Genomic DNA, 27,692 nt, shown 5'->3' on the forward strand with positions numbered 1-27,692 from the left:
AATACGAATCGCTATTTTGGTGTTAATTTTCTAAAAAGACACTTAAAAAGGAACGGAGGGAGTAATATTTTACATTGGATTTTAAAAATATGGAAAAAAGTAGGAAGTAAAAATCTAAACATTTCCTTCAAAAAAAAAATCTAAACATTCATTATCCATTCGACATTTTCCACCCAACAAAAATTCATTATCCAAATCGCATTCAAAAATGGCTTTTACTTAAAAAAAAAAAAAAACGAAGGGTATTCAAATTTGGCATTGTGCTCTGGATCAGAAATGGGAATAATAATAGAAGGAATATAGAATTATGCGGAGTATATTATCGTAATTTAGCTTTGTGTTTGAAAGGTCCAATAGTAAAATTAATAATAAGAAAAGACTTCAAAAAATAATGTAAATTATATTATTCCGAAGGGTCCAATAAGAATGGAAATTTTCGACAACGAATAGGAATCAATAAAAAATAGTAAAAAATAAAAACCACATTTCATAAGAGGACAAAAAAGTTGGAAGGTAATCTGAACAGAATCGTTCGAAGAAGTGTAAAAGAAGAAGAAGAACGAATAAGCAAACTTGTAAGAAGATAACAGAACTGAACAACATTAACAAACTGTTTCGAGTTCTTCAACCGTGAAACTCATCGGAATCATAATCGGAATCGGAAACGGAATCGAAGATGTCGATTCCGAAAGAACCAGAAGAAGTAATGAAGCTACGAGGAGGATCCGTTCTCGGAAAGAAAACAATTCTTAAGAGCGACCATTTCCCTGGTTGCCAGAACAAACGATTGCGTCCCAATATTGAAGGAGCTCCCAATTATCGTCAGGTTCATCTTCATCACACAGATTTTATCACTTTTGCTTTTTTTTTTTTTTGTTAATTGCTTTTGTTTTAATGATTTTCGCGTTTGTTGATTGTTAGGCTGAGAAGTTGCATGTTCACGGTGTTGCGATTCCTACAATTGATGGAATCAGAAATGTTCTTAAGCACATTGGTGCTGAAATTGAAGGCGAGAAGAAAGTTCATGTTCTTTGGATTAATCTTCGTGAAGAACCGGTAAATTAATTCAATTTGAATTTTAAATTCTATGTGCTTAACTGTCATGACATTTTTATTTTTATTTTTTTGGTATCATATTCATTTTCATGTAATTTTGTTGTTTTCAGCTTTAATTCTTAGGTTTTAAATGCTATATGTTATGTAAATGAATTCAAATTCTCACTGTAGTTAGCAATTAAATATGTATGATTTGTAAACGAATTGAAATTTTCTGTGTAATTAGTAATGTATTTGTGGCCAAGTGTCTTATTGAAATCATGTCGTTGGATTTGCCACGAGAGAATATCAAAATTGATTTTAACTCATGATAAACGCAGAATTTGTTGTATTGACATGCTCTGTTGCTTGCAAATAAAAATTGACTTTGACTCCGAACTTTGGTTTGATTCAAAGTGATAACGTGCTTTTGCATTAGGTTGAAAAACTTGTTATAACTTCCGTATTAATTATTATACTACAAACTTAATAACTTGAATGCAAACTTAATTTCAACCAAATCAATTCTACAAAATCGAGCTCATTCAAAATCACTTTGGTAAAACGCTCTTCCAAAAATGCATGTGTGTTTTCATTGTAGCTCTGAATATGATGATTGACGCTCCAGTAAAATTCCTCACAGCATCTCGTCTAAATTTTCACTCTCTCGAAATCAGGTCGTGTACATTAATGGGCGCCCCTTTGTTTTGCGTGATGTGGAGAGACCATTCTCTAACCTTGAGTATACGGTATGTTATTGTTGATTTCTTGTCGCTTTAATTTGGTACATTCTTTCCTGTTTAAGCCCTGTGATTTTGAGGAGGTAAGTTTTGGTTCCAGGGTGGCTGTCAACGGTCAACCTAATATGACCCTTGAATCCTTGATACTGTCGGATTAATGCATTTGGGTTGAATTGAGCTTGTTAATATTTCAACTGAAATTTGTTTGAGTTTTAATTATTTTGCATTTTGTACTTAATAATCAGGGAATTAATAGGGAAAGAGTTGAACAAATGGAAGCTCGTTTGAAAGAAGATATTCTGAATGAAGCTGCAAGGTATATTTGTGGTTCCCTTCAGTATTTATCCCTAATCTGTATTGCATGAAAAACAATCTTAATTTCAATATGGCATAGCAGATATGGAAATAAGATTCTTGTGACTGATGAGCTGCCAGATGGTCAGATGGTGGACCAATGGGAATCAGTGTCATGTAATTCTGTGAAGACACCACTAGAGGTATGGGTGAAACTTGTCTGTAGTGGGTGTGTGAGGCTATTCAGCCAGTTTTCTGAACAAAATGCAGCAAAGTTGTTTTCTTGGCTGTAGGTGTACCAGGAATTGCAAGTGGAAGGATATCTTGTTGACTATGAACGTGTTCCAGTAACCGATGAAAAATCCCCCAAGGAACAGGATTTTGATATTTTGGTAAGTTTGTTAGTTTTAAATATTTCTTTTATTAAAAGCTATTGAATGAGATATCTTTGCTAGATAAATGTGCTTGATCCTGATTTCATTCTATTTGTTATTCTTTACCTTTTTTAGTGTTACTATCTTAATATATATTCTCTGGGTTCTATCAAGTGGTCGAATGATTCATTATGCCATTGTCACTCTTTATTTTCTTGTCAGTGATCTTCTGATGAATATTGCATAAATATTAAAATGTATTTTAGATTTTATTTGGTACATCACAGAAGTTATCATTCATAGAAAACTCATTAAGTTTCCTGAAACTATTGACTTTACATCTTAGATACCCTTCATGTTCATTATAGGTTCATAAAATTTCACAAGCTGATGTAAATACAGAGATAATTTTTAATTGTCAAATGGGGCGTGGACGAACTACAACCGGAATGGTCATTTCGACTTTGATTTATCTGAATCGAATTGGAGCTTCTGGTGCGTATTTAATTTGAATTTTTTCTATATAGACTTCCTTTACTTCATTTGTTCATTCTATATTATACATGTCATTGTCGTTCTTCAGCATTTGATGTTAAGTTTATCAGTCCCTTTTTAATGATTCAAAAAATCAAAATAATTAAGATGCACTTTACTACACCAATGCGATAGATATGACCTAGCATTTCAGTATTTGGTAAAAATAAATGTCAATAGCATTTTCAGTTTGTGTAGGCAGTGTAGCAATTTAAATTTTAATTGTGAAGGAGACATTAGCCAGTTTGTCTGTCCTTTGTGTATTTGGTATGTCAGGTTGTGATTTTTTTAGTCTTTTAGTAGAAAGGTCAGATGATTATTTCTCTAGCTTCTTTTAGAAATGTACAATTATGGAAATACAGCCTTTTAGGTCTTCTCTAAAGGGTGTAATTCTTTTTCATATTACCTCTAGGTTACAGGGTCTGTGTCTAGCAAATGAACAAGTCTAACATATAACCAGAGAGCACTTACCTATTATGAAAGTGAGAAAAAACCCAACACACCCATTGGAATAATAATTAGGACTATTTGGTTACCCATGCATACGCAATACATAAGTTCCAAAAAAGTGGGATTACTAGGGTATTTACTGAATAACCACCGTTTAATTAGTATGATCCTTGAGCTTATGCTGATGATACTGAACTTTTTTAATAATTTCAATATATTTATTTTTACTCCATCATTCAGTTTAGACTAGTTACCAGTTCAATATATTTATTTCTCTGTTGTCCTTCGACATGGGTTTGGTCTTTGTCACCCCATGTTTCAGTTTTTTCTTTTTGTTTCCTTCAATATATTGCTGACTTAATGATCTGTAAAAAAAAAAAAAATAGGGATTCCAAGAAGCAACTCAGTTGGTACAGTTTCTCAATGTCTGACTAATGTCCCAGACCATATGCCTAACTCTGAGGAGGCAATTCGAAGGGGAGAATATACAGTCATAAGAAGCTTGATTCGTGTGTTAGAGGTATTAATACTTTGATATTTCTTTTAGATGGTACAAAACATGTTTTATTTGTCCTAACCAGTTCACTTTTTTCCAGGGTGGTGTTGACGGGAAAAGACAAGTTGACAAAGTCATAGACAAGTGTGCATCAATGCAGGTATATGTTTCAATCCCTTCAAGGAAGCACTTTTAAAGAGGGACAGCTTTGGTACCCTGAGTGAGGATTAGTCTCACACCTTAAGGGTGTTGGGATACCTTGCAAGAACAAAAAAAGAAGAAAACTCCTTGGTTGTTTAGACTTCCTTTTAGATGTTGCAAATTTCTTTTCCTTGTATGTGGAAGTTTGATTTTTATATACTAACTGAAGATGCACCATTTAATCCTTGTTTGTTTTTGTTCCAGAACTTACGTGAAGCAATTGCCACTTATCGTAATAGTATTCTGCGGCAACCAGATGAGATGAAAAGGGAGGCATCACTTTCTTTTTTTGTGGAGTACTTGGAGAGATACTACTTTTTGATATGTTTTACTGTATACATACATTCAGAAATGGCTGCACTCCAAGCTACATCTGCTGCTAGTCATACCAGTTTTGCTGACTGGATGAGAGCTAGGCCAGAGCTCTACAGCATTATTCGCAGGTTGCTTCTTTTTTCCCTTCCAATAATTGGAGTACAGTCTATGTTTTTTGTTTTGTTTTTTGAAATTATTATTTTTTTAATAAAAATTTCCTTTCATTAGGCCTGTGGATCTTATCTATTGGGCCAAACTGACGATGACTAGTGAATAGTTTCCTGTGATGTAACCTAGCATTAAAAAGGTGAACTGCATTAATGTAACTGACGTTGCCTCTACCTGGAGGCATGATGTTTTGTTCAGTAGGAGGTCACAGTTTTCCTCGTACTTTCCTATCGCCAGTGTCGTTAAAGAAATCCTTGATGTCAATATTTCTTAGGCTCAAAAGTTTTATTAATCAACTGAGTCATACCACCAAGGATTATGTTTGTGCTAGTGTGGTTCTCAGACCACCATTAACTTGTGTGTGAAGATATGTTGATTCATGATAATGTGTGGTGTTTGGTGAGTTGAAAAGCTTATTGACTTGGCTCAAAGTTACCTTTTAAGGATTCCAATGCTAAGTTGGCTCCAAAGAAGGCCTCGGGCTAGAAATTTTATGGGAAATATTGCACCAGGAGTTCTTTAACTTAATTTATCATATCAGCGTAGTCTTTTATCTTCTTTTTTCTCGTGTCAAGTTAGTCATTTTTTCGTGTCAAGTTAGTCTTTTATATTTAAAAATGTCAACAACGCTGGGTAAAATCTCATTTTTCATCAGTGTCTGTTATCAAAAGTCTTACTTGACCATTCAAAATAGTAAATTACATCCTCAATCCATCTAAATTACTTCGAATTCAAAATAACAGTTACATTCCCTAATCCGACAAATCAACATTTTTTATTTCTTTCAGTTTTGTATCTAAGATAGTGGTTTTCTTGTTGTTAACTCGTGTCTAATATTGATGTTTAGTGATGAGACATTCTTTGTTGTAGATCATTAATGGTCTGGTACGCAAATCTGTAACAGAAGTTAACATTTTTACCCAGTGTTAACATTTTTAAGCTTAAGAACAAACTTGACACGAAAAAGATAAAGGACTACATTGACGCACAATGTTATGATACAGAACCTCATACAATTTTGTCAATTTTTATAAATTGGGACTTTATGCTATGATTCCATTACATTTTTTTGATCAAGAAAAAGCTGGGCTACCTTTTGCTGTTCACGTTGTGGCTTGATATCAATTATCTGGAAAGAGGCCCGATGGATTTTTGCTTATGGTTTAGAGATTTTCTTGGTCAACATTCACTGAAAATTCCCAGATATATAGTGTTTGCATTATGTTCTTATGCTGATAAGCTAGTATTCGACTGAACCCATTTACTTAAATAAATAATTTTTCCCTTCATATAACTCTATAACTATTCACCAATTGGATTTTTTATTGCAATCTGATTTGGTTGAATTGTTGATCTTATGATCGTTAAAAATATACATGCATAATTTATTTCCTTTGCCGCTTATTTACACTGCAGGTTGCTGAGGAGAGACCCTATGGGTGCACTTGGATATTCCAGTTTGAAACCATCTCTAAAGAAGATAGCTGAATCTACTGATGGCCGCCCTTCTGAGATGGGCGTGGTTGCTGCCTTGAGAAATGGTGAGGTACTTGGCAGTCAAACTGTTCTAAAAAGTGATCATTGCCCGGGATGTCAAAATCCAAGATTGCCTGAAAGAGTGGAGGGGGCACCTAATTTCAGAGAAGTTCCTGGCTTTCCAGTTTATGGAGTCGCAAATCCAACCATTGATGGTATTCGATCCGTCCTTCGTAGGATTGGTAGCTCCAAAGGTGGACGCCCGGTACTTTGGCATAACATGAGAGAAGAACCTGTTATTTACATCAATGGGAAACCATTTGTTCTCCGTGAAGTTGAAAGACCGTACAAAAACATGCGGGAATACACGGTAAAAATTACTGAGTCTTTCGTATCTCTTGAATAAATTTTTAAGTTAAGAAAGGGGTATTGCTAAGTAGGTATTGAATTGAGAACAGTTTGTTTCATCTGGTTTGCAATCCACTGGTTCATACTTCATATATCACCAATCAGCCTTCACAGGGTTTCTTGTAGTATGTCAGTAGGGTGTCACAGCTGTTCTAGTTGTACTGTTAGAATAGGAGGCACCATCCTCTAAAAGAAGGTAATAGTTTAATTGGGAAATAGTGTATATAGATAAGTAGCGTATTTTAATGGATATTGTTGGTCTTGAAACGAATGGAATTAGTATGGAGATCGTGTGTTTAGTCTTTACTGTGCTGTTGTTTAGCTTTTGGTGAGTTAAGAGTCTCACATTGAGTGCGATATGGTCTGAATATGTGTTTATAAGTGGTGGGTAGTACTCAGCTTACAAGCCGATTTTGTAAGTAGGAGTTACGCACATCAGATTCTAAGATGGTGTTTCCACCAAAGACGTGATTATGTCATTACAATACTATCTTCTAAGCCTCTTTGCCTTGTAGAGAGTACAGGATCATTTCACTCTGATAATATTTTGTTAGATAAAACTTCAAAACCTATAATCCATGGTTTTGGATGTATGGTTTTCACTTAATTTTTGTACCCATTTGACGCCTTTCTGAATTTTATGTCAGCTCGGAATTTTTATGACAATTGTGTGAATTTGGCTTGTAGGGAATTGGCCGTGAAAGGGTGGAGAAAATGGAAGCCCGGTTAAAAGAAGATATCCTAAGAGAAGCTGAGCAGTATGACAATGCCATAATGGTTATTCATGAAACAGACGATGGGCAGATATATGATGCTTGGGAGCAAGTAACCTCTGATGTAATTCAAACCCCACTTGAAGTTTTTAAAAGTCTAGAGGCTGATGGATTTCCCATAAAGTATGCACGTGTGCCTATCACTGATGGAAAAGCTCCTAAAAGTTCTGATTTTGACATAATGGCTTTTAATATTGCTTCTGCTACAAAGAACACTGCTTTTGTTTTTAATTGTCAGGTAGTTTCTTAATCCTCATCTCTTCCGTTATATTCTTTATGGATATATTTCTATATTTGTGTATTGGATTTTCTCTTCTCCCATCTCTTATTTTCCTTTTCATCTCATACTGCTAACGCCTCGTTCATATTTCAGATGGGTAGGGGCAGAACAACCACAGGCACTGTCATAGCTTGCCTTGTGAAACTTCGAATTGATTCTGGGAGGCCTATTAAAATACTGGACGATAATGTAACCCAGGAAGAAGTGGACGGCGGTTTCTTAAGTGGAGATGAAGTTGGGGGCTATGTCACTGCCCCCAATAATTTGCAAATAAAGACGGATGAGAAACAAAAGCATGTTTTTGGTATAAATGACATCCTCTTGTTATGGAAGATAACCGCATTTTTTGATAATGGGGTGGAGTGCCGGGAAGCCTTAGATGGTATTATTGATAGATGTTCTGCACTTCAAAACATTCGCCAAGCCGTTCTAGAATATAGAAAAGTATTCAATCAACAACATGTTGAGCCAAGGGTAAGAAGGGTAGCATTAAATCGTGGTGCTGAGTACTTGGAACGGTATTTCCGTCTTATTGCTTTTGCAGCATATCTTGGAAGTGAAGCATTTGATGGGTTTTGTGGAGAAGGAGAATCCAAAGTGTCATTTAAGAATTGGTTGCATCAGAGACCAGAGGTGCAAGCTATGAAATGGAGCATAAGATTGAGACCGGGGAGATTTTTCACTGTCCCTGTAAATCTTTTTTCTACTTAAAGTTATTTTTCCCCCTCCCCAAGGTTCGAAATAATATTAAGCTTACACCAATTGCCAACTTCAATTTTAGGAAAAGTTGAGAGCACCACAAGAGTCTCAACATGGAGATGCAGTGATGGAGGCATTCGTTAAGTCCCGGAGTGGTTCAGTTCTTGGAAAAGGTTCCATACTAAAAATGTATTTCTTTCCTGGTCAGAGAACTTCCAGCCACATACAAATACATGGCGCACCACACGTTTTCAAGGTACACTTGCACATGTAACTGCTGCATTAAATAACTATAGTTAAAATTTTGATCCAAGGGTAAGGCTACTACACATCCAATGGAGACCTACTTAATCATCCATTTGTGGTAACTTTACTGTGCTGTAGCGAAAAATTTGGTTTAGCATGTGCAATATATAAGGGATATCTGTCCAAAAGTTGGTTTCATTTTTTAAAACTCTGAATTTTGCCTTATTAACGAGTTGAATCTAGCCTGTTTATCAGTCTTTTATGGTAGTGGATTGGGAACAGCAAAGAATTGGTCAAAACTGGATTGAAGCAACTATAGATTTATTTTTATCATTGTAAATGTAAATTCATATTCATAAATTTGTTTCTCATAACTATTTATTTCCTCTTTCAATCATAAAGTTGTAGTACTGTTATATTGTTTATATGTACATTCACTTTCTTTCTATTATGCATAAACCTCAGTCATGCTGATTCTCTTGCCCACCTGGTCTGTGATTCCCTATAATTTCTCTCTTATACACACCCTTACGATTGGAAATTTCCATACATTTTTATTTTAGTTTTTCAATATTGTACTATGGCTAATAAGGATATGCTAACAACAGGTAGCGTTGAGGTTTTGATGTGGAAGGGCTTTTCAGAAAAACATAATATAAAATTGTGATTCCAATTTTTCTATGATTTGTTCTTTATGTGTGTGCTTGGATGTGCGTGCTTTATATTTACTTATTCGCAATACGTGAAGAATATAATTAGTGAAATATATATATTCTGGTATGATGATTTTGGGAATTTATACCATGAATGTTTTTTTCCAAGGTTGATGAATACTCTGTGTATTCCATGGCAACCCCAACCATCTCTGGGGCCAAGGAGATGCTAAAATATCTGGGTGCTAATCCTAAGGCAAAAGCCTCGGCTGCTCAAAAAGTAATTTTGACTGATCTGAGGGAGGAAGCAGTTGTCTATATCAAGGGTACTCCCTTTGTCCTGAGGGAGTTAAACAAACCCTATGATACGCTCAAGCATGTGGGAATCACCGGTCCTGTGGTAAGTCATCTTGTACTGTATCTATCCGAACATGTCACAAAATGCATTGTTATATGAGTCATGGTAACTGCAATGCAGGTGGAACACATGGAAGCACGGTTGAAAGAAGATATAATAGCTGAGATTAGACAGTCTGGTGGGCTGATGCTGTTTCACCGTGAAGAATATAACCCTTCAACAAACCAGTCTAATGTTGTCGGATACTGGGAAAACATTTTGGCAGACGATGTGAAAACAACTGTAGAAGTTTATTCTGCTCTAAAGGATGAGGGATACGATATTGTCTATCGGAGGATACCGTTAACGAGGGAGAGAGATGCTTTGGCCTCTGATGTTGATGCAATACAGTGCTGTAAAGATGAGTAAGTATTCCTATTTCTTACAAGGAAGCTATCTATCAACACGTGCATCGTAAAGTTCACTGGTATATTTGTTTTTATTTCTATGCTTACTGTGTATCAATAGATACATTAATCAATGTATGGTTGCAAATCTTTCTCTCCAAGGTGAACTCGTTGCCATTCCTGTAATGGTGTGGATTATCCATAAACATAAATTAATTTTTCTATCTGGTGGGTTAGTGGCATTAGATGCAATAGTGACATTGTTCTTGACACATTCCATGGGCATCTGTTTACGTTCTGTTTATAAACAGTATATTCATTATTTAATCTTTCGAAACAATTCTTTAAATATAATAATATACTTCTAAACTCTTGCTGTTTGTAGCTCTGCAGAGAGTTATCTTTTTGTATCACACACTGGTTTTGGTGGAGTTGCATATGCAATGGCCATTATCTGTATTAGACTCGGTGCAGAAGCAAACTTTGCATCCACAGTTCAACAGCCGTTGCTTACTCCTCAGCAATATGCAGCGACCGAAGAGAACTTTCCCGCTCGAGCTTCTGATGAAGCAGCACTCAAGATGGGTGACTATCGTGATATATTGAGCCTTACAAGAGTCCTCATACATGGTCCCCAAAGCAAAGCAGATGTTGACATTGTTATTGACAGGTTATAAACCAAATTTTGATCATAAAACTTTTCTAACTATGTGATATTAACTTAAATAAACATGTTTATAATCAAAGTTATGCAGTATTATATTCTTTCAGATGTAGAAATACATATTGTTGGAATTAATGGTATTCTTCATGCCCAAAACAATGCAGTTGTTGCCATTGTTATTGACAGGTTATCAAACAAAGTTCTATCTTAAAGCTTTGCTAACTAAATAACATCTAACTTTAAGAAACATGATCATTATCAAAGTGGATGTCAGCGACCTACATTTTTTTTTTTTTTTACCTTTTGTAATTATTTTTTTGGTGGTTATGAAATTAGTAAATCGTGCATCAGTTTACTGAGGGAACATAGCATAATTTTATTTTTATTGGAGGTACTGATGTTTCTTTCTTCAACAGATGTGCAGGCGCAGGGCATTTACGAGATGATATTCTTTATTATTGTAAAGAATTTGAGAAGTTTACTGATGGTGATGATGAGGAACGCGCGTATCTTATGGACATGGGTGTCAAGGCTTTGAGGTATTTTTCGCATTCAACTGAATCACTCTCATTTTCCAGTTGCATTTTTCCTTTTCTTATTCAGTCCTTAATTGTTATGTGGAGAATGGGTGTTAGCTATTTATAAATAGGGTGGGGATTAATCAAAGGTAGTGTTTTTTTAAGTCTGTCATCGATAGTGCTGTTTGAATTTGCACAACTATTAATTTTTTTTTGAACAGAATTCTAGAAAAATTCCACAAGAATATATAATGAAATGGCTAATATAATAGCTTCTTGAAGAATTATAATATATGCTAATTTTACCACATTTAAACAATGTTGAATTCATGAATTTCTTTGAACATCATGTGCATGATTAAATAGGAAGGGTCTAGCTAATAAAAATGATTTTTTTATTGAGAAGTACAACCTTTAATCTTTTGGTTTCAATAAAACGTTTTATTGTTGATTCCTTATTTGGTGCCTTATGATACTTGTTAGCATAATCTGAAATTTTTGACCATGATAAGCTTGATATAGTTTCCATCCAATCCAATGATAGATTTTTTAAGATGTTAATCTCTTAACACTTTCAACCCTATGTAGATAGTTATATCTACAGTGAATGGTAGCTTTTATATTTATTTCATGTTAATGTTTGTTGTAATTGCATCCATTTATGTATCACCTTGTTTGCAGGCGATATTTCTTTCTCATCACATTCAGGTCTTACCTTTACTGCACCTCCCCATCCAATATGGAATTTGCTACATGGATGGATGCAAGGCCCGAACTTGGTCATCTATGTAACAATCTTAGAATTGATAAGTAATGTAGCAATGTTGATAGTTATGTCAATGTATAGTTGACAGTTGCTGTTGCAATTTGTAACATACATCCCCTCCTTCCCCATGCTTGCTAAATATTGTAAAATGCGGCAGCATCTTGATAGTTAGCGGACTGCTCACTCATAGGCAAAAGCCATGATATACTTCAGTCACCTTGCATTCTACCCTGTATGTTTAGAGAAGCTCGCTCTGACATCGGCACATACAGTACATAACAGTTGGAGGAGCAACATTTGCTTGCTTCCAGCATAGTGGTCGCAGGATTCATTTGGCATTAGGTAACATAACACTATTAAGGGACGTTTAATATCCCTTATCGTTCTCCTATTCCATTTAGATTTTATGATAGGATCTTTAGGTGTAGGCCATTATATGAGTAATAACATGGTTCTGTCTTTGATTACTAGCTTCAATCCATCAATCTGTAGAACGATGGATCTATTTCATGTCATGTGATGATTCTACCCAAGAACTTGGATAGTACAAAAGGAAATTATGATCAATTTTAATAGTATGAAACCCTTTCCCCTATTTCCCCCTGCTAAAATGATATAAATGATTCTAGATTAGAGATGATGAACAAATGGATATCGAACTTCTGAGAAAGTAGACGACACGCACATTAATGATTTCTTACAAAGGTGCTTTTATTTAATTTATTATTCAAAAATATAAATACTCTCTCTCTCTCTCTCTCTCATGATATATATATATATATATATATATATATATATATATATATATATATATATATATATATATATATTTCAAACAAATTTGTTGCTCAATTTTTTTTAATACCTAAGATTTTTGCTAGAATTCTCTTTAAGGGACGAACGGAGTACTTTTTTCTTGCCTGTTTTTATGGTGGTTTTTAGGGTGAGAGATAGTCCCTCGTCCTTCAAGAATATGTGATGATAAACGTGCTTTGCCCTTCTTTTTTTTCCTTATAATAGTAATTAAATTCTTACTTTTAACTTCTTTTTTATCAACATAAATGGATACGACACATTTTCCATCCAACGCTTAACAATTTATCAACGAGTCTATGGTTTAGTCTTCGTTTTTATACTAAATATTTCACTTAATCTAGATTTATATGATATTGGATTTGTGCGTCTAAATATCATGGTTTGATAAATATGCTTATAATTCATCATACTTTATTTCTTAGGCAAACACGACTCACGAGGAGTAGAGATGATTCAAGAATGCATAGATAATGTGTTAACCACAAGGAATATTTATTGATTTAAATATTTTTAGAAAAAACTTATTTTCTTTGATTCGATGATACAAAGGAAAAATTATGTTAAAGGTCTTATAGTTTGACCTTTATTTCAGATTGGTCCTTAAGTATTTTCTCTCTCTTCAAATTAGTACTTTATATTAAATTTGGTTTACATTGTTAGTCTTATGTTATGCTCAACATGCATTGTCGTCCTTTATGTTATATCTGATGATTATGCACACAACAACTTTTGTTTCAAAATAAGATATGATTTATGAGCGATATTTAGAAGTTTATTCATCATGTCTCACACATTAGAGATGAATTACTCATTGTTTTAGGTTCATAAAATCAAAATATTGCTCGGAATGAAGTCATTGTTGTGAAGAAAAGTTTTTGGATATGAGAATTTAGATTTAAAGAAGTGAAGGGAGAGAAGAAAATGATATGTGTTATGTCAACTAGACCTTGCACCCGTGCTGCCGCACGGGTCATATTGATTGGAAACAAAACATTCAAATATATAGAAAATAATGTGCTTATGATGCAAAATACAATGTAAATAATGAAATTACAATAAAAAAGTGGTTCATGTTGGTACATTGCGGAAAACTTCCTTGTAAACAACATTTGAAGTGTTATCCATGCTAACACCATTATCATCGGTCATTAGAATCTTCAGACCAACTCTTGATGTAACTCTAGATATTGCAACATAAAGTTGACCATGTGAAAATACGGGTTGTGGAAGATACACACCAACTTGCTTGAGCGACTGTCCTCGACTCTTGTTGATTGTCATTGCAAAACATACATACAAAGGAAACTGCCTCCGTTGGAATTTAAACGGAATCCTTGTGTATGCAGGTGTAAGTGATAGCCTGGGTATATATACCTAGATCGTCCACCCGTCCTTCCACGCACAGGTCATATAATAAGGAAATGTAGTAACAACAACAAAATTATAGTACAGTCCCAACTTATAATTTTGATGTCATAATTTTAAATACAACTATAAAAGGAAATTGTATAATTGATTCAAGATATTTTTAGTGACATTGAGCAGCAATCTATAATTAATAACAAAAGAGATTTTGCCAAAAACACTACACATATATCTTTTTCTGGTGAGTCAATTACATTGAAAATTCATATATTGTAGATCACTTAAATAAAGATACGAAAATTATGTTGAAAGGAAATTGTATAATTGATTTAATTTTTTTTTAGTTACATAGAGCAGCATTCTATAGTTTTAATAAAAGAGAAAAGTACAATGCTATTATACAACTCAATTACAATAGGCCTGGAGTTGGGAGAAGCATTGACATTTATGAGGCACCTCTCACAAAATACAGCAAGTCCAAATGAATGTGGTGAGCAGAAAAACATCCTGAAATGGACGGTATGCAAGCCGCATCTCTGCTGATAGTGAGACAGCAGCTCCCCACTCAAGATTTAGCTGCCAACATCCTAAAACAGTATGGATATATCAACTCCGTTAAAACCGGAACACACTACTCATGCAATTCCAACTTGGTGACAGTCTAAATCAAAAACAAAAGGACCACACCCAATCATATGTGATGCATCCAACAGAAACCGAAGCATGTTCTGCAGATCAAGAAATCAGCCAAAAAAATATAAAATCCTACCTAAAATAACTAATAAGACGATACTAATTCTTTCAATATTAAACCATAGAACTAATTGCTCTATCCCCATTCAAAAGACTACAAAATATACAATACCATTTAATTACCCAATAGTTCAGCCACCAAAATATAGAATTTTGTCAAGTGTAGAGATTTCATTCGTAGCATACAAAAGCAAAACTAATCACACCAGTGTCATTCATTCAGATAAAAATTAAAACACAATAGTTTGAATACCATATGATTACCCATTAGTTCAGCCACCAATTATCTTATCCAAACCTCAAATTACCTCAACATTTTTTGTATAAGCTGTCAATATATCAGCAGCCATGTGCCTTAACTTCCCACAACACATTCCCATTACAAAACTAAATTTTCTTAAAAGAAATAAGTTCGAACTCACATGTCACTAACTTTCAGCCATAATAGTATGCATAGTTATCATGTCATTATAATTTCATAAGTTATCAAACTGTATTTGCCTTTGGTCATTATCAATGGGAATAGAAGTAGCATTATATCACATGTAAAGCTAAGAATCAAAAAACAATATATCATGCTCAACCACCCTATATGCAGCGATGCTCAATGCTAAATGCATCAATGCATCCAAAAACAAAAACAGGAAAATGAACCAACTTACCCAACCTGACCATAATTAAATGGACAAATAAAACCTTCCGATAAGGAACCTAGTATGCTAAGGAACCCTGCAAATAAACTTCATCATTGTTGTGATGTGTAGACTTGAAGAGTGAAGATGCATCTCTCCATGAATATCAAGCTCAAACAATATAAACAAAATTATCTTTTCACATTTCTCTTTTTCTTCAAAAATAAAATCACTAACACAAAACATACTCACAACAAAATGAGAAGAAGCTCACAAAAGTTTTAGTACTAACAAATTACGGGGAGGTTCAAGTATTCATACATAAAGAATATGGTCCCTTAGTAAAATAATTTTGTTATGACTAATAGCAAGATTTCAAAATTCTATGGTAATCTATACATGATGTTAAAAATAATATCTAGAAGAGAAAGGTAGCAAGAAAGAAGATAATTTAACCGTGAAATCATGATTTTTTAAAATAGTACATTTTATGCACCTCACATAACATATTAAAAAATCACACGGATTTAGAACTCTTACTCTACTTTAAAATTGAGTTTCTATTCTCATTTAATCATAGTAACAAAATTACAAGTTTGAGGGCATAAAAAGTTGGGGATTTTGTTTAAAGGATAAATTAGGATTGCAGTTCAAAATGAATGAGTATAAAAATCTATGATGGAGAGAATGTTAGAGAGGGAGAGATATGTGGATTACCAAAGCAAAAGGAAGAAAGTCTTTGGAGGTGTTCATGTCTGCTACACTACAGTACAGTGCTATAGGCCACTTAGCCACAATTTGACAATGCTTCATATAAAATAATGTATCACGGTAGTGATTTGCTCAAATTACGCTATGCTATAGCTTCTATTTAACAACATTGAAGGAAATTGTGGTAGTAAATGAATATTGTCATTCATACATCAACTATATCAGATATCAATAGTCAAAGCTTTATCGATCATTTTATTTCCTTGATAGGATAATCTTAATGAAATGAGCAAGTCGAATATGGTCAAAATATAACATCCATTCGTCACTGACTCACTTTTAAGGAATTCTGAAATCTCAACATGTTTCAATCTTGCATAAATAAAAATTAAAAGTTGATTTAAAACTAACCTGCCAAGAGGAAGAAATAGTAAGCACGACACCATGGTTGAGTGCATCTAGATGAGATTCGGTGATACTAATCAATACATGACCTGTCATCATAGTTGCTCCAACTTGCTTTGGCCTTGTTCTTTCAAAACAAACTTTATCAAAGCTTGAATATCTCTTCGAAATTCAGGTCTTAGTTTGTCCGACGGCATATTTAAGGCAAAATATCAAACATGAAAGAGACAAAAAAATGTATGCAAAAGAGTATGGTAAGTGGCCTGTATCTCTATATTGTAGTGTAGCAGACATGAATGAACAAAAAATAAACAATAATAATAATTCACAGTTAAAGGAAGAATGGAATAATAATAATAATAATATAATTCTACAAAAATGAAGAAAAAACTCACAATTGTAACTTCCAGCGTTGATCTTCCCATCCATTTCAACACCATGTGAGATGCGATCTATTCTAAACCCTAAAGTATAAACGAATCAAAAATCAAAATCGTCAAAGGAATCATCAACCAAAACCGAATTGATGAGATAGTATAACCAACAATGGAATCACCAGAAAAATCATCAATTTTTATTAATTAAAAGAAAACGCATCTAAAACACCGGCAATCTTCTGAGAAAGTGGCATGTAGGATAAATGAGTTCTCCGAAAAGCTATGAATAAGTAACTGCAAAACAAAACAAAAAAAATTGAAAATCATCAATGAAATCATTAACCGAAATCAAAATGAGAAAGAAAAAATCTAGTATGAAATTGACAAAGAACTAATTTAATACCTCCAATTTTATTTTTATTTGAGTTGATTATGAAAAACCACCACCGTAAAGATCTTCTTCGTCTTCAACTGATGCGAGTACGGGGTTGGAGTTATGAAGAGGAATCAGAGCAGTGTTTGTTGGAAGGATATATCCTTTCAGAAAATAAGAAGAAGAACAGAGGAGTTCTGTGTGTGTTGTTTTTTGTTTGGAATGGAGGAGTTTTGTAGCAGCTTTGGCACAAAAAAGAATTACATACTAAAGAGAAAAGGAGATGGTGGATGATGAAGAAGTAGAACACTGACATCATTAAGAAAAAAAGAGATGTAGCGATCAGAGGAAAAAAGAGATGTTTTTAGATGATATGAGTGTGGCAAGCAGAATCCTAGAAAGTCTCCAAATTGTTTCCTTCAATGCATTGAGTAGCGCGTATTGAGTGGCTCAACACTGAGGAAAATTAGTTGGTGGGCCAGATTATTTAGGTTGCATTTATGTGATGATTTGAATTTCAAAATGTACAATAAGTGAGCATTTTCCCGCCCATAATCTAGGATTAGGGTTTTGCATAAGTTGTTTACATTGTACATTAGGGTTAGATAATAGGGTTAAATATGTTTTTGGTCCCTATAAATATGTCAACTTTTCATTTTAGTCCCTCTAAAATTTTCCTTCAACTTTTAGTCCCTATAAAATTTTCAATCTTCACTTTTGGTCCCTCTTTTAAAGTAAACTCATATGTAGAATTCATATTTTTTAATAAAATTTTCCAGAAAAATTCCAAATATTATAAGAATCACTCCAAAAAAAATTTAGAATTTTTTAACAAAACATGAATTTAATATGAATTTTTATATTTTTTACGGTTAAAAATTCATATTTAATTTGTGTTTTGTTAAAAAATTCTAATTTTTTTCAGGAAATTGTTTTAGAATATCTTACACATTTCTGCACAATTTCATTAAAAAATACATAAATTAAGTTGAAAATAGGGACCAAAAATAGTGATTGAAAATTTTATAGGGACCAAAAGTTGAAGGAAAATTTTAGAGGGACTAAAACGAAAAGTTGACATATTTATGGGGACCAAAAACATATTTAACCCTAGATAATAAGGATATTAAAATGCCACACATGCTATTTTTTAATGAAACTTGTGTAAAAGGTTTTAAATGTGAAAACAAAAGTTTAATATAAAGGACCAATTCCTGAAAGAAAAAAAAAAAACTTAAAAACCAATATGAGAAAATGATCAATCGCATGCATAATTTTGCCTATATTATATCATACTCAATTTTTATGCTTAGGAAAATGGCTTGGTTCCATAACTAAAAAGGAAAATGGATAGGTTGAAAATTATTTTCTTCAATTTTACTTTTTGATACTTGACATCTTTATAGATTGTTGTTTGATGACTTGGGAAGTTGAAGGACTATTCTCAAAAATGACTTCATAGCCATCTCCCATGTTATCCATCCCTTGAGACATGAGTTGCCAGAAAATCCCACCTGCACATGAGCCTCCATTGATAGCACTTGTAGATATGGCACTGTATACTTTGTTAAAGTAACTGTCCCTTTTATCTATGCTATATCCAGCTGACTTTGAAGACTTTCCAAACTCTGCTATAATTATTGGCTTTCCTAAAACAGTATTTGAATCCTGAATATGTGCTCCTATCCATTTATCAACAAATGCATTTTGGGTAGTCTCGTCTGAGCCTTGTATCCTGCATCAGCCACAATCCCAATTAATTTAATGTAATTTCTTGTCCTGCCATCAATGTTTCACAAAACACTTGATTTGTCCGAATTACACAACATAGACATACACGAGTGCTCGATAATTATTAAATTGTTGCGAAAAAAAAATACTAATCAAATTAATTTACAAAATAAAGTTCATTCTAAATTTCGAAATCACGTTTAACCAATGTTTACAGAAAAATCAAGAGTTAGCAATCACTTTTAACCAATGTTCACAAAAAATACACGAGTTAGAAAATTGATAAAAAAAAAATATTAAAAGAGTCGAGGTTAAGATCAAAATTATTGATGAAATATAGAGTTTACCATTGATCAGGGTATATATGAATGGTGGCAAAATCGATTTGAGGAATTTGATTGTTGGAGATAAAATCAGTTCCGACTTGAGCAGTATTGGGATTGAATTGCTTCTTTTGTGGCATTGTTTCACCATAGAATCCTTCAAGTCCTATTTCCAGCAAATGATTGCTATCAATAGATTTGACGTAGGCAGCCATCTCACTAACCCAATTCTACAATAAATTAATCAAAACTATGTGTCATAAACGCATAATAACTTCATTTCAATGTAATGAATGGTGGTGAGAGATAAAAATACTCATCAAGAATACACAAGAATGATGATTAGACATCATCAAGTTCAAGTAGTTTAAAGACTAAAAATTCACTCATTAAAGTAAATAAGTGAGAAATTTGGAGTTTGAACTCTTTCCTCTACATACTACGGTGTCTTATTTGTTTTAAGGGTATATGATGCAAAAAAATGCTTCAAGTATACTTGAGAACTGCACACGCACACAAGCAAAACTAAGTGGAGCAAGCAAAAAGGAAGGAAGTTAAAAGGACCTGAATTGATTTTCCTGAATCATTTAGGTAACGAGGCTCATTCATAAGCTCCCAAGCAAAAATAGTTGGGTCATCCTTGTATAACACCCCACTAATGGTGTTCTTTCTTGTCAACACAGCCTGTAATCAATCATGAATGAAAAGAATAATGCTACCAAACTTTTTGGATTACATACATGAAAATATGACCGTATATAAAATTATTTTTAACAATCCAGTAAACTAAATGTGTTTTTGAATAATTAATTTATACATTGACTTATTGTACAAAATAATTCCCATTGGTTTAATTTTGTTGTATTTCCAGGAAAAGTAATTTGCCAATACAAATTTATAGAACTAATTCAAGATGTATAGAATTACAGAATTATGATACCTTAACATGATTTTTGTAGTATTGCTTGACAACGGGGTGTGTAAAGAAGTCATCATCGTTTTTGATATTTTGACCACGTTCTCTTGCCCATTGCACATATTTGTTTTTGCCTCCAAAATCATTCCAATTATTCACTAAGCTCAGTATAAGTTTCACTCCATATTTGCTTGCCTCTGATATCACAAAATCCAATGCCTATGTACAAATGTAAATAGTCAACGAAAATTAAATCCAGTGAGTAAAATAGAAAATGATGAAAATAATGACTACACATTTTCAAAATTTGTCAAAAAAAAATAGAGCAAGTTATCAAATTATAAGTAAACATTATTTAATGGAAATTAGAAGTAAAACATATAGTGGAATGAATTACACATAAATTAATATGAAAATAGACGGAATATTAATATTAAACTTCTTCATTTGAATTATTTTTATTAAATGTTTTAAATGAAAACTTTTAATGCTTCTTCAAAAAAAAATGAAAATTTTTGATTTAACATTTAATAAAATAAAAATCTACAGAAAAAATTATGTTAAAAAAGGAAATATAATTAATAAGATTAATTACTTTATGATTTTTATTTAATTGATCAATTTTTTTAAAAAAAATAACACAAATTTTCTGTCATAATTGTTGTATTAATATTAGTAAATAGCAATTTTTTCTTCATATAGTTGAATTTTAAAATACTTGACAAGAATGATAATGATTAATCATAGATTAATAAGTAAATGCTTTTTTTTTGTTACGATATAAAAATGCTTAACAAATAAATAAATAAATGACACATAGAGCTAAAAAAAGGTGACATTAATTTAATATTTTTGAGAGGATTATTTTAATTTTTTGACAATGTCAATTATTAATTAAAAATCAATAAGATAAATAAAATATATGTTATTTATAAGAACATAATTATATTTGAATTCATTTTTTTTATTTTAAAATGTTCGAAAACTATTTTTTTTCCCAAACATAGATTAATGTTTTAAACATTCTTTTCCTCAAGCTTTAAATTTTTGAAACACCATTTCTGGTGGCTAAATTTTTTTGGACACGTTCTTTTTCATTAGGCGAGATACATTCATGAAATGTTAGGTAAAAGTAAAACCACCATAAAACTGACCAAAAAGGGAAAAAAATAATAACAATTCTTTTTTTTTTTTTGAATCGGCAAAATATTATTAACCACAAGCCTGTGCGAGGCGCACTAATAAGCTCGGGTGGAAAAAAAAAGATACAAGGGGAAATCGGTTGCCACAAGAAACGGGCTCGAAAAAAAAAAAATAACAATTCTGAATTTGCACGTATTAGGTATTTACCAGTCAAATAAAAAAATAAATAATAGAGAAAAATTACCTTGAAAACATTTTCATCATACGAACCAGGAGAGATTTGAAGAGCTTTATAACCTCCATCATTGAAAGCCCATGTTCTTCCTACATTTAAACCATGTTGAGAAGCTTGTTGAAAAGTGGAAGTGACCTTAGAACTTGTAGATGGATCAGATGCCATGGTTGTTAACCAATAGGAATTGAATCCATTCACATAGTGCGTCTTCCCATTGAGAATAAAATGTGTTCCTTTTCTTTGAACGAAACCAGCACCAATGTTAGCACCAACGTTAACTCTTTGGGTGTTCCCATGTTGAATAAGAGCCAAAGCCACTAGTAAATACGTCAATACCAAAATTTGAAACCCCATGCCTAAGTTCTGAATCGCAATAACCAATATGTAAGTAGCTCACTCTCAATTATAAAGCCATTATATCGTGGAAGGAAAATATACAAATTTAATTTAATTTAATTGCACAAATTAAGTCACTAATTAACTCTTTGACCATAATAATTAGTAGTTAAAACTATAAAGGAAAACAATATATACTATCAATTAAAAACAAAAGCCTTGTTTTCCAAACGATCTCTCTCATTAACATTTTTTTTTTTAAATTTCCTTTTTTAAAACGGGTAAAGTCTTCTCAATTTGTGGTGTTTGGTTTTATATAATCTTTCTTGGTGTGAAGTTTTCGGTTACGATTGTTTAAATATAAAAATATTATTTAATTTTACGATATACTTGTTTTTTGTTGTTTTAGAATTTTGTTTATCTTATAAAAAATATTTTGCTCAATCCTACAATAATTAACGCAAATAAGACAGATTACAAAGTAGTAAAAATCCAAACCGTACCCAAGGAAACAACAAAGTATGAAACTTCAACATATTACAATCAAAGCAAAAAATAGGCAACGTATGGCGTATAGTAAAAGGAAATATATAACCAATCACTCCCAAAACCAAAACATACTAGGTCCGAGAACTTAGCTCAGTTGGTATGGACATAATATATGCAAGGTATATGGTTCAAACCCCGGAAAATAAAAATACTAGAAAATTGTGCCCCTTCATCAGTTGGATTGGATGCAATATGGAGTGCAGCCTGATTGTCGCATATGAGTTTTGTGTTTTGGAGGTCTCCCAATCTAAGCTCTAAGAGTAGATTCTTAAGCCATGCAAGCTCCTTTGAGGCTGCTGCCATAGCACGATATTCAGCTTCTGCACTAGATAATGCAACTGTGTTCTGTTTCTTGCTTCTCCATGAGATCATATTTCCTCCAATAAGAACACAATATCCAGAAGTGGATCTCCTATCTGATGGTGATCCGGCCCAGTCAGCATCTGAATAACAAGTGATTTTAGCATCGCCATTGTCTTCATATAATAGTCCTCTTCCTGGTGAATTCTTTATATATCTGAGAATGCGAATAACTGCGTCCCAATGACTATCACAAGGAGCGTTCAAAAATTGACTCGCAATGCTGACAGCAAAGGTAATATCAGGTCTGGTGACTGTAAGATAATTGAGTCTGCCTACAAGACGTCGATATCTTCCCGGGTCTTTCAATGGCTCCCCCTGACCCGGAAGAAGCTTGACGTTTGGATCCATAGGAGTATCAATAGGACGGCAATCAAGCATACCAGTTTCAGTCAAAATATCTAGAGCATATTTGCGTTGGTTAACTGCAATGCCTGATGAGGATTGTGCGACTTCAATGCCTAAGAAGTATCTGAGAGGACCTAAGTCTTTTGTCTGAAAGTTTTTGAAAAGATGGGCTTTGAGTTGCTGGATACCTTCTGAGTCATCTCCTGTAATGACAATGTCATCAACATAGACAACAAGAAATATGCACCGACCGGTGGAGGAATGAAGGAAGAAAACAGAGTGATCCGCTTCACATCTAGTCATACCAAACTGTATTAAGGCAGAGCTGAAGCGACCAAACCACGCACGTGGGGACTGTTTCAGTCCATAAAGAGAACGGCGAAGCCGACATACGAGTTTAGAATTACCAGGAACAGTAAAACCTGGAGGCTGATCCATATAAACTTCCTCCTGCAATTCACCGTGTAAAAAGGCATTTTTAATGTCCAACTGCTCCTTTCGTTACGTCACTTGCACATGAACTTCCAATAGCATTACGGAAAGGTACTCGGTCGCAAGGACGGATGCATGTTGTTGCATCTGTGGGCTTGTGCCCACACAAAATTTTTAAAAACATTTTTTTTAGTATAATAATGTATCAATAGTTGACATTTTAACCACATTGCCTACACTAATCATAAATTATTTCTCTCTTAGTCCACACCTATCATCATATATCTCAAATCTTTTCTTGATAATATGAATATTATCAAGAATCGGATGCGAAATCGAGTGGGAGATGATCAGTTAAATGATTGTTTAATTATTTACAGAGAAAAATATTTTTATTGATATTGAAAATGATAAAATCATTCAAAATTTTCATAATATAAAAAATCGTAGAGGACAATTTATATAAGGTGCCCCCACTATTCAAAAATCCTGGATCCGTCACTGCTAGGTCCCAAAAGAAGTCCCCCAAACAGCCACACCCCATCAAAACAAAAAACTAGCCCAACACAACAAAAACAATGTAAAAGACCATGATACCAAAATCATGCACACATCATTATTATCAAACTTAAAACTGCAAAATATTAATTTGAAGTAAGAAAAAACCTGTAAAAGAAATTGATGGATTTGAATGGTTGTAAAGCTTTTGTTTCTAAACCAAACCCTAATAGTCAAATGAGCTATTGCTAATATTTTATATAACAAGAACTAAACAACTAATCCTAGCCATGCCTCGAATTATATAGATTTTGTTTGGGTATCTTTTTCTAAAAGAAAACTGAATATTTTATATTGGAATATCTATTTCTACATATTTTTTAAATGAATCTTTTTTTTAGGCAAAAAGGGGTGCAAAGATCATCTGCAACACCCCTAGTAGTAGATTTAAGATAAAAGATAAAAGGAGAAATACAAAGCATTGAGGGGACATAAACTTGACCTAATATATATAATACAACCAAAAAGTAAAGCAAAATAACGGTGGATCTTGCGTTGAGAGACTAGTGAGGAGGTGATGCGGAGAAGAGTCTCATCGCACCACCACTGCTGAAGCTATTGAATGGTGTTTTTTTTTTTTTTTTATAGTTTAATAGTAACTTATATATCTAATCCTAGGAGTTTGATTGTTATTTTATAGTTGAATGTTAATTTTTATTTTTTAAGTGGTTATATATATATATATATATATATATATGCCGATTAATGTAATTTTGTTAAATATTTTGCAATCAGATATTTTTCATAATAATATTAGAGTCTTGCTAAAAATTGTCTCCGTGAGCTTAGCTCAGTTGATAAGGACAATGCATAATATATGCATGTTCTGCAGCCACCACAGGAAAAAAAAAAGAGTCTTGCTAAAAATTGTACGAAGCAAATGAACAAAGATAGTAAGAATATAACTTGTGGTGTTTTAAAAAAAAAAGTCTTGATGGAAATCATGGCCATGTGATTGTGAAATTCAACGGCCCATATCATTTCATGTGTTTCATTTTTCAGGTTTCGTAATAAAGAACATTATCCATAATTTTATATAGATAATCAAATTATTAAAAAAAATAGATATCAAATGTTTTTTTGATTGGCAAATAATCAAATGTTTGTTACTCAATAAAATTCTTAAACAATTTATTTTATTTATATTATTAGTTTAAATTACTTATAAATTGAGGATGAATCAAAATAATAAAATTATTTAGATGATTATAAAAGTACTTATATTATTTTGCTATGCTTCTAAAAAGTTCAAAAGTTATATATTTGAGTGAAGGGTGTTTGTAAATTGTACATTGTTTGTAAAAAGAAATTTATTTATAATTATGTTGATTTAGTGTTAATACTCTAATACTTCCCAAACTCTTTTCACATAAAAGCAATGTATTATCAACAAACTGCAAATGTGAAACTCGGAGTTGAGTACCCAACACCATAGCCAGAAAAAATGTCCGCTTCAATCGAGGCTTTTAACATAACATTCAGACCTTCAACTACAATAAAAAAAAACGAAAGAATGTCACCTTGGCGCAACCCCCTTCCTAAATTGAATACCTCGGTTAGACTCTCGTTCACTAAAATTGATGTAGTTGTTGAGCAAACGCATTCCATAATGTGGTCAGAAAACAAAGCAATGATCAAGTTTTGATTGCAAAAATTTAGTGGGATCACTCTTTCTCTTTTTGCTTGCCAGGAATTGAACCATGTACCTTTAACTTCTCAATTCTTATAATCCCTTAATTCAAATCAGTTAAGCTATCAAACCCATGGATAATTTTACCTTATCTTTCTAGTTTCGACTTTCAAATTTTCCTTGCTAATGTTATGCTTGCTAATCCTGATTTGCATTTTGTCGTATAATGGATTGGTGTACGCCTGTACAGGATGTGCTCCTTTATTATTGTATAGCATCTTTGATTATATATAAAAAAAAATTTGAATAGGTATACTATAACTATATCTATTAAAGAAAGAAAAAGATATACTAGTACCATCCTTGAAACATTATTTCTTAGGCAAACACGACTCACAACGAGCAAGAATATATCATATCATGAACAATTTTCTGAAAATCTACTATTTGATATGTGACATCTTCATAGATTGTTGTTTGATGATCTCGCCAGTTGAAGGACTATTCTCAAAAATGACTTCATAGCCATCTCCATAGGTATCCATTCCTTGAGACAGGAGTTGCCAGAAAATTCCACCTGCACATGAGCCTCCATTGATAGCACTTTTAGATATAGCATTGTATACTTTCTTGAAGTAACTATTCCTTATAGCTATGCTATATCCAGGAGATTTTGAAGACTTTCCAAACTCTGCTATAACCAAGGGCTTTTTTAAAATTGTAGTTGAGTCTTGAATATGAGCTTCAATCCATTTATCAACAAATACACTTTTAGCTGTCTCGTTTGAGCCCAGTAACCTGTATCATTCATAATTCCAATTAATATTATGGATCTGATTGTTTTAGATTTTTTTTAAAAATCATTTTTATATAAATAATTTGGAGATTATTCTTTAAATATTTTTAAAAAATATTATAAATCGTGGATGAAAAAACATTCAAATTGAAAACCATACATGTTAAACTAGATTTTTATTAATATGGTTGAAAAAGCTTTCACATTATAAATTATGTTTTTCTCCCCCTTCTATTAAAAAAGATTTTCTTCAAAAGTTAATCAAATTTTCAGAAAAGTCATTTTTCAAGAAAAATAAAAATTATTTAAAAAAAATCTAAAATAAATAGGTTTTGGATAATGAAATCACCTTTTTTTCTTCCTAACCTAGGTGCTAGGCTCATTCACATCAAGTGTGGAGAAGTGGAAAATTCGAGTACAAACTCAGGTTCTACGGCTACATATCAACTTACCAACCAACTGATGTTCACTTAATTTACACGTCATAGTGATGTTCACTTTATTTCAAATGTTTATATATATATATATATATATATATATATATATATATATATATATATATATATATATATATATATATATAGAGAGGGCATTTCAAATGAGAGGAGTTTTATTGTGAGAGATGAGAGGGTTAAACCACAACCCTTAGATTAATCTTAATGGTTCAAATTATTATGTTGTCTCTCCTTTCTCAATACATGGGATTATTCTTTCTCTTTCTTCTCCCATTCCACTTCCGACTCTTTCCTTGCATCACATCTCAACAATTTGATTACTACATTCAATTCAACACATATTATTATTTTGTATTGAATTCCAGTTCATCTCAACAATGTGAACTGACTCTTTCTCTTTCTTTTCCCCATTCCAGTTACAGATTCAACTCAACATCATATTAGTGTTTTACTGAATTTTATTTTGGATTTAAAGTGAACTAATTATATTATTATATTTTAATCAAAAGAAAAATTCATGAAATTAGAACCAAAAACTCTACGAACAGATTCATGAAAAAAACCCAGAAACTAAAACCAGTCATCAATGGCTGGCCACTTATAGAGATGAAGAA

General features: G+C 32.7%; 3 protein-coding genes and 1 long non-coding RNA gene across 5 annotated transcripts in view; 1 reads left to right on the forward strand and 3 right to left on the reverse strand.

The window, feature by feature from the left end:
- Window positions 1-515: 515 nt before the first annotated feature.
- LOC146957412 (uncharacterized) lies at window positions 516-12,445 on the forward strand. 2 transcript variants are annotated; one of them, XM_085736456.1, is made up of 19 exons: window positions 516-826; window positions 922-1,056; window positions 1,713-1,784; window positions 2,021-2,091; window positions 2,173-2,272; window positions 2,363-2,461; window positions 2,812-2,938; window positions 3,814-3,947; window positions 4,024-4,083; window positions 4,329-4,567; window positions 6,024-6,453; window positions 7,179-7,502; window positions 7,638-8,234; window positions 8,326-8,499; window positions 9,312-9,542; window positions 9,621-9,904; window positions 10,272-10,556; window positions 10,967-11,089; window positions 11,750-12,445. In XM_085736456.1, exons 1-19 carry the CDS (start codon window positions 677-679, stop codon window positions 11,880-11,882), a joined length of 3,768 nt encoding a protein of 1,255 aa, XP_085592582.1. In that variant the 5' UTR covers window positions 516-676; the 3' UTR covers window positions 11,883-12,445. The 2 variants fall into 2 exon arrangements, with proteins under 2 accessions (XP_085592582.1, XP_085592588.1); XM_085736462.1 differs by lacking the exons at window positions 516-826; window positions 922-1,056; window positions 1,713-1,784; window positions 2,021-2,091 and having other exon boundaries at window positions 2,210-2,272; window positions 2,846-2,938.
- Window positions 12,446-14,221: 1,776 nt separating this feature from the next.
- Window positions 14,222-17,561, reverse strand: LOC146957413 (uncharacterized). The gene is made up of 5 exons (XR_015023143.1): window positions 17,297-17,561; window positions 17,073-17,187; window positions 16,912-16,980; window positions 16,523-16,693; window positions 14,222-14,602 (listed from the first exon to the last, which is right to left on the reverse strand). It is a non-coding gene; the product is annotated as an uncharacterized LOC146957413 (long non-coding RNA).
- A 952-nt stretch (window positions 17,562-18,513) lies between these two features.
- On the reverse strand, window positions 18,514-22,281 carry LOC146957414 (mannan endo-1,4-beta-mannosidase 4-like). The gene is made up of 5 exons (XM_085736467.1): window positions 21,624-22,281; window positions 20,261-20,455; window positions 19,885-20,004; window positions 19,345-19,550; window positions 18,514-19,001 (listed from the first exon to the last, which is right to left on the reverse strand). Exons 1-5 carry the CDS (start codon window positions 21,966-21,968, stop codon window positions 18,644-18,646), a joined length of 1,224 nt encoding a protein of 407 aa, XP_085592593.1. The 5' UTR covers window positions 21,969-22,281; the 3' UTR covers window positions 18,514-18,643.
- Window positions 22,282-26,077: 3,796 nt separating this feature from the next.
- Window positions 26,078-27,692, reverse strand: part of LOC146957415 (mannan endo-1,4-beta-mannosidase 4-like) — a 29,134-nt gene continuing 27,519 nt past the window's right edge. The window contains exon 5 of the mRNA XM_085736478.1: window positions 26,078-26,625. Within this exon, the coding sequence (XP_085592604.1) occupies window positions 26,271-26,625 (355 nt within the window). The 3' untranslated portion in view covers window positions 26,078-26,270. The remainder of the gene's footprint in view (window positions 26,626-27,692) is intronic.

This window comes from Medicago sativa, chromosome 1 (assembly GCF_051527215.1).
Source record: "Medicago sativa cultivar Bolivia chromosome 1, Bolivia_mono, whole genome shotgun sequence".
NCBI lineage: Eukaryota > Viridiplantae > Streptophyta > Magnoliopsida > Fabales > Fabaceae > Medicago > Medicago sativa.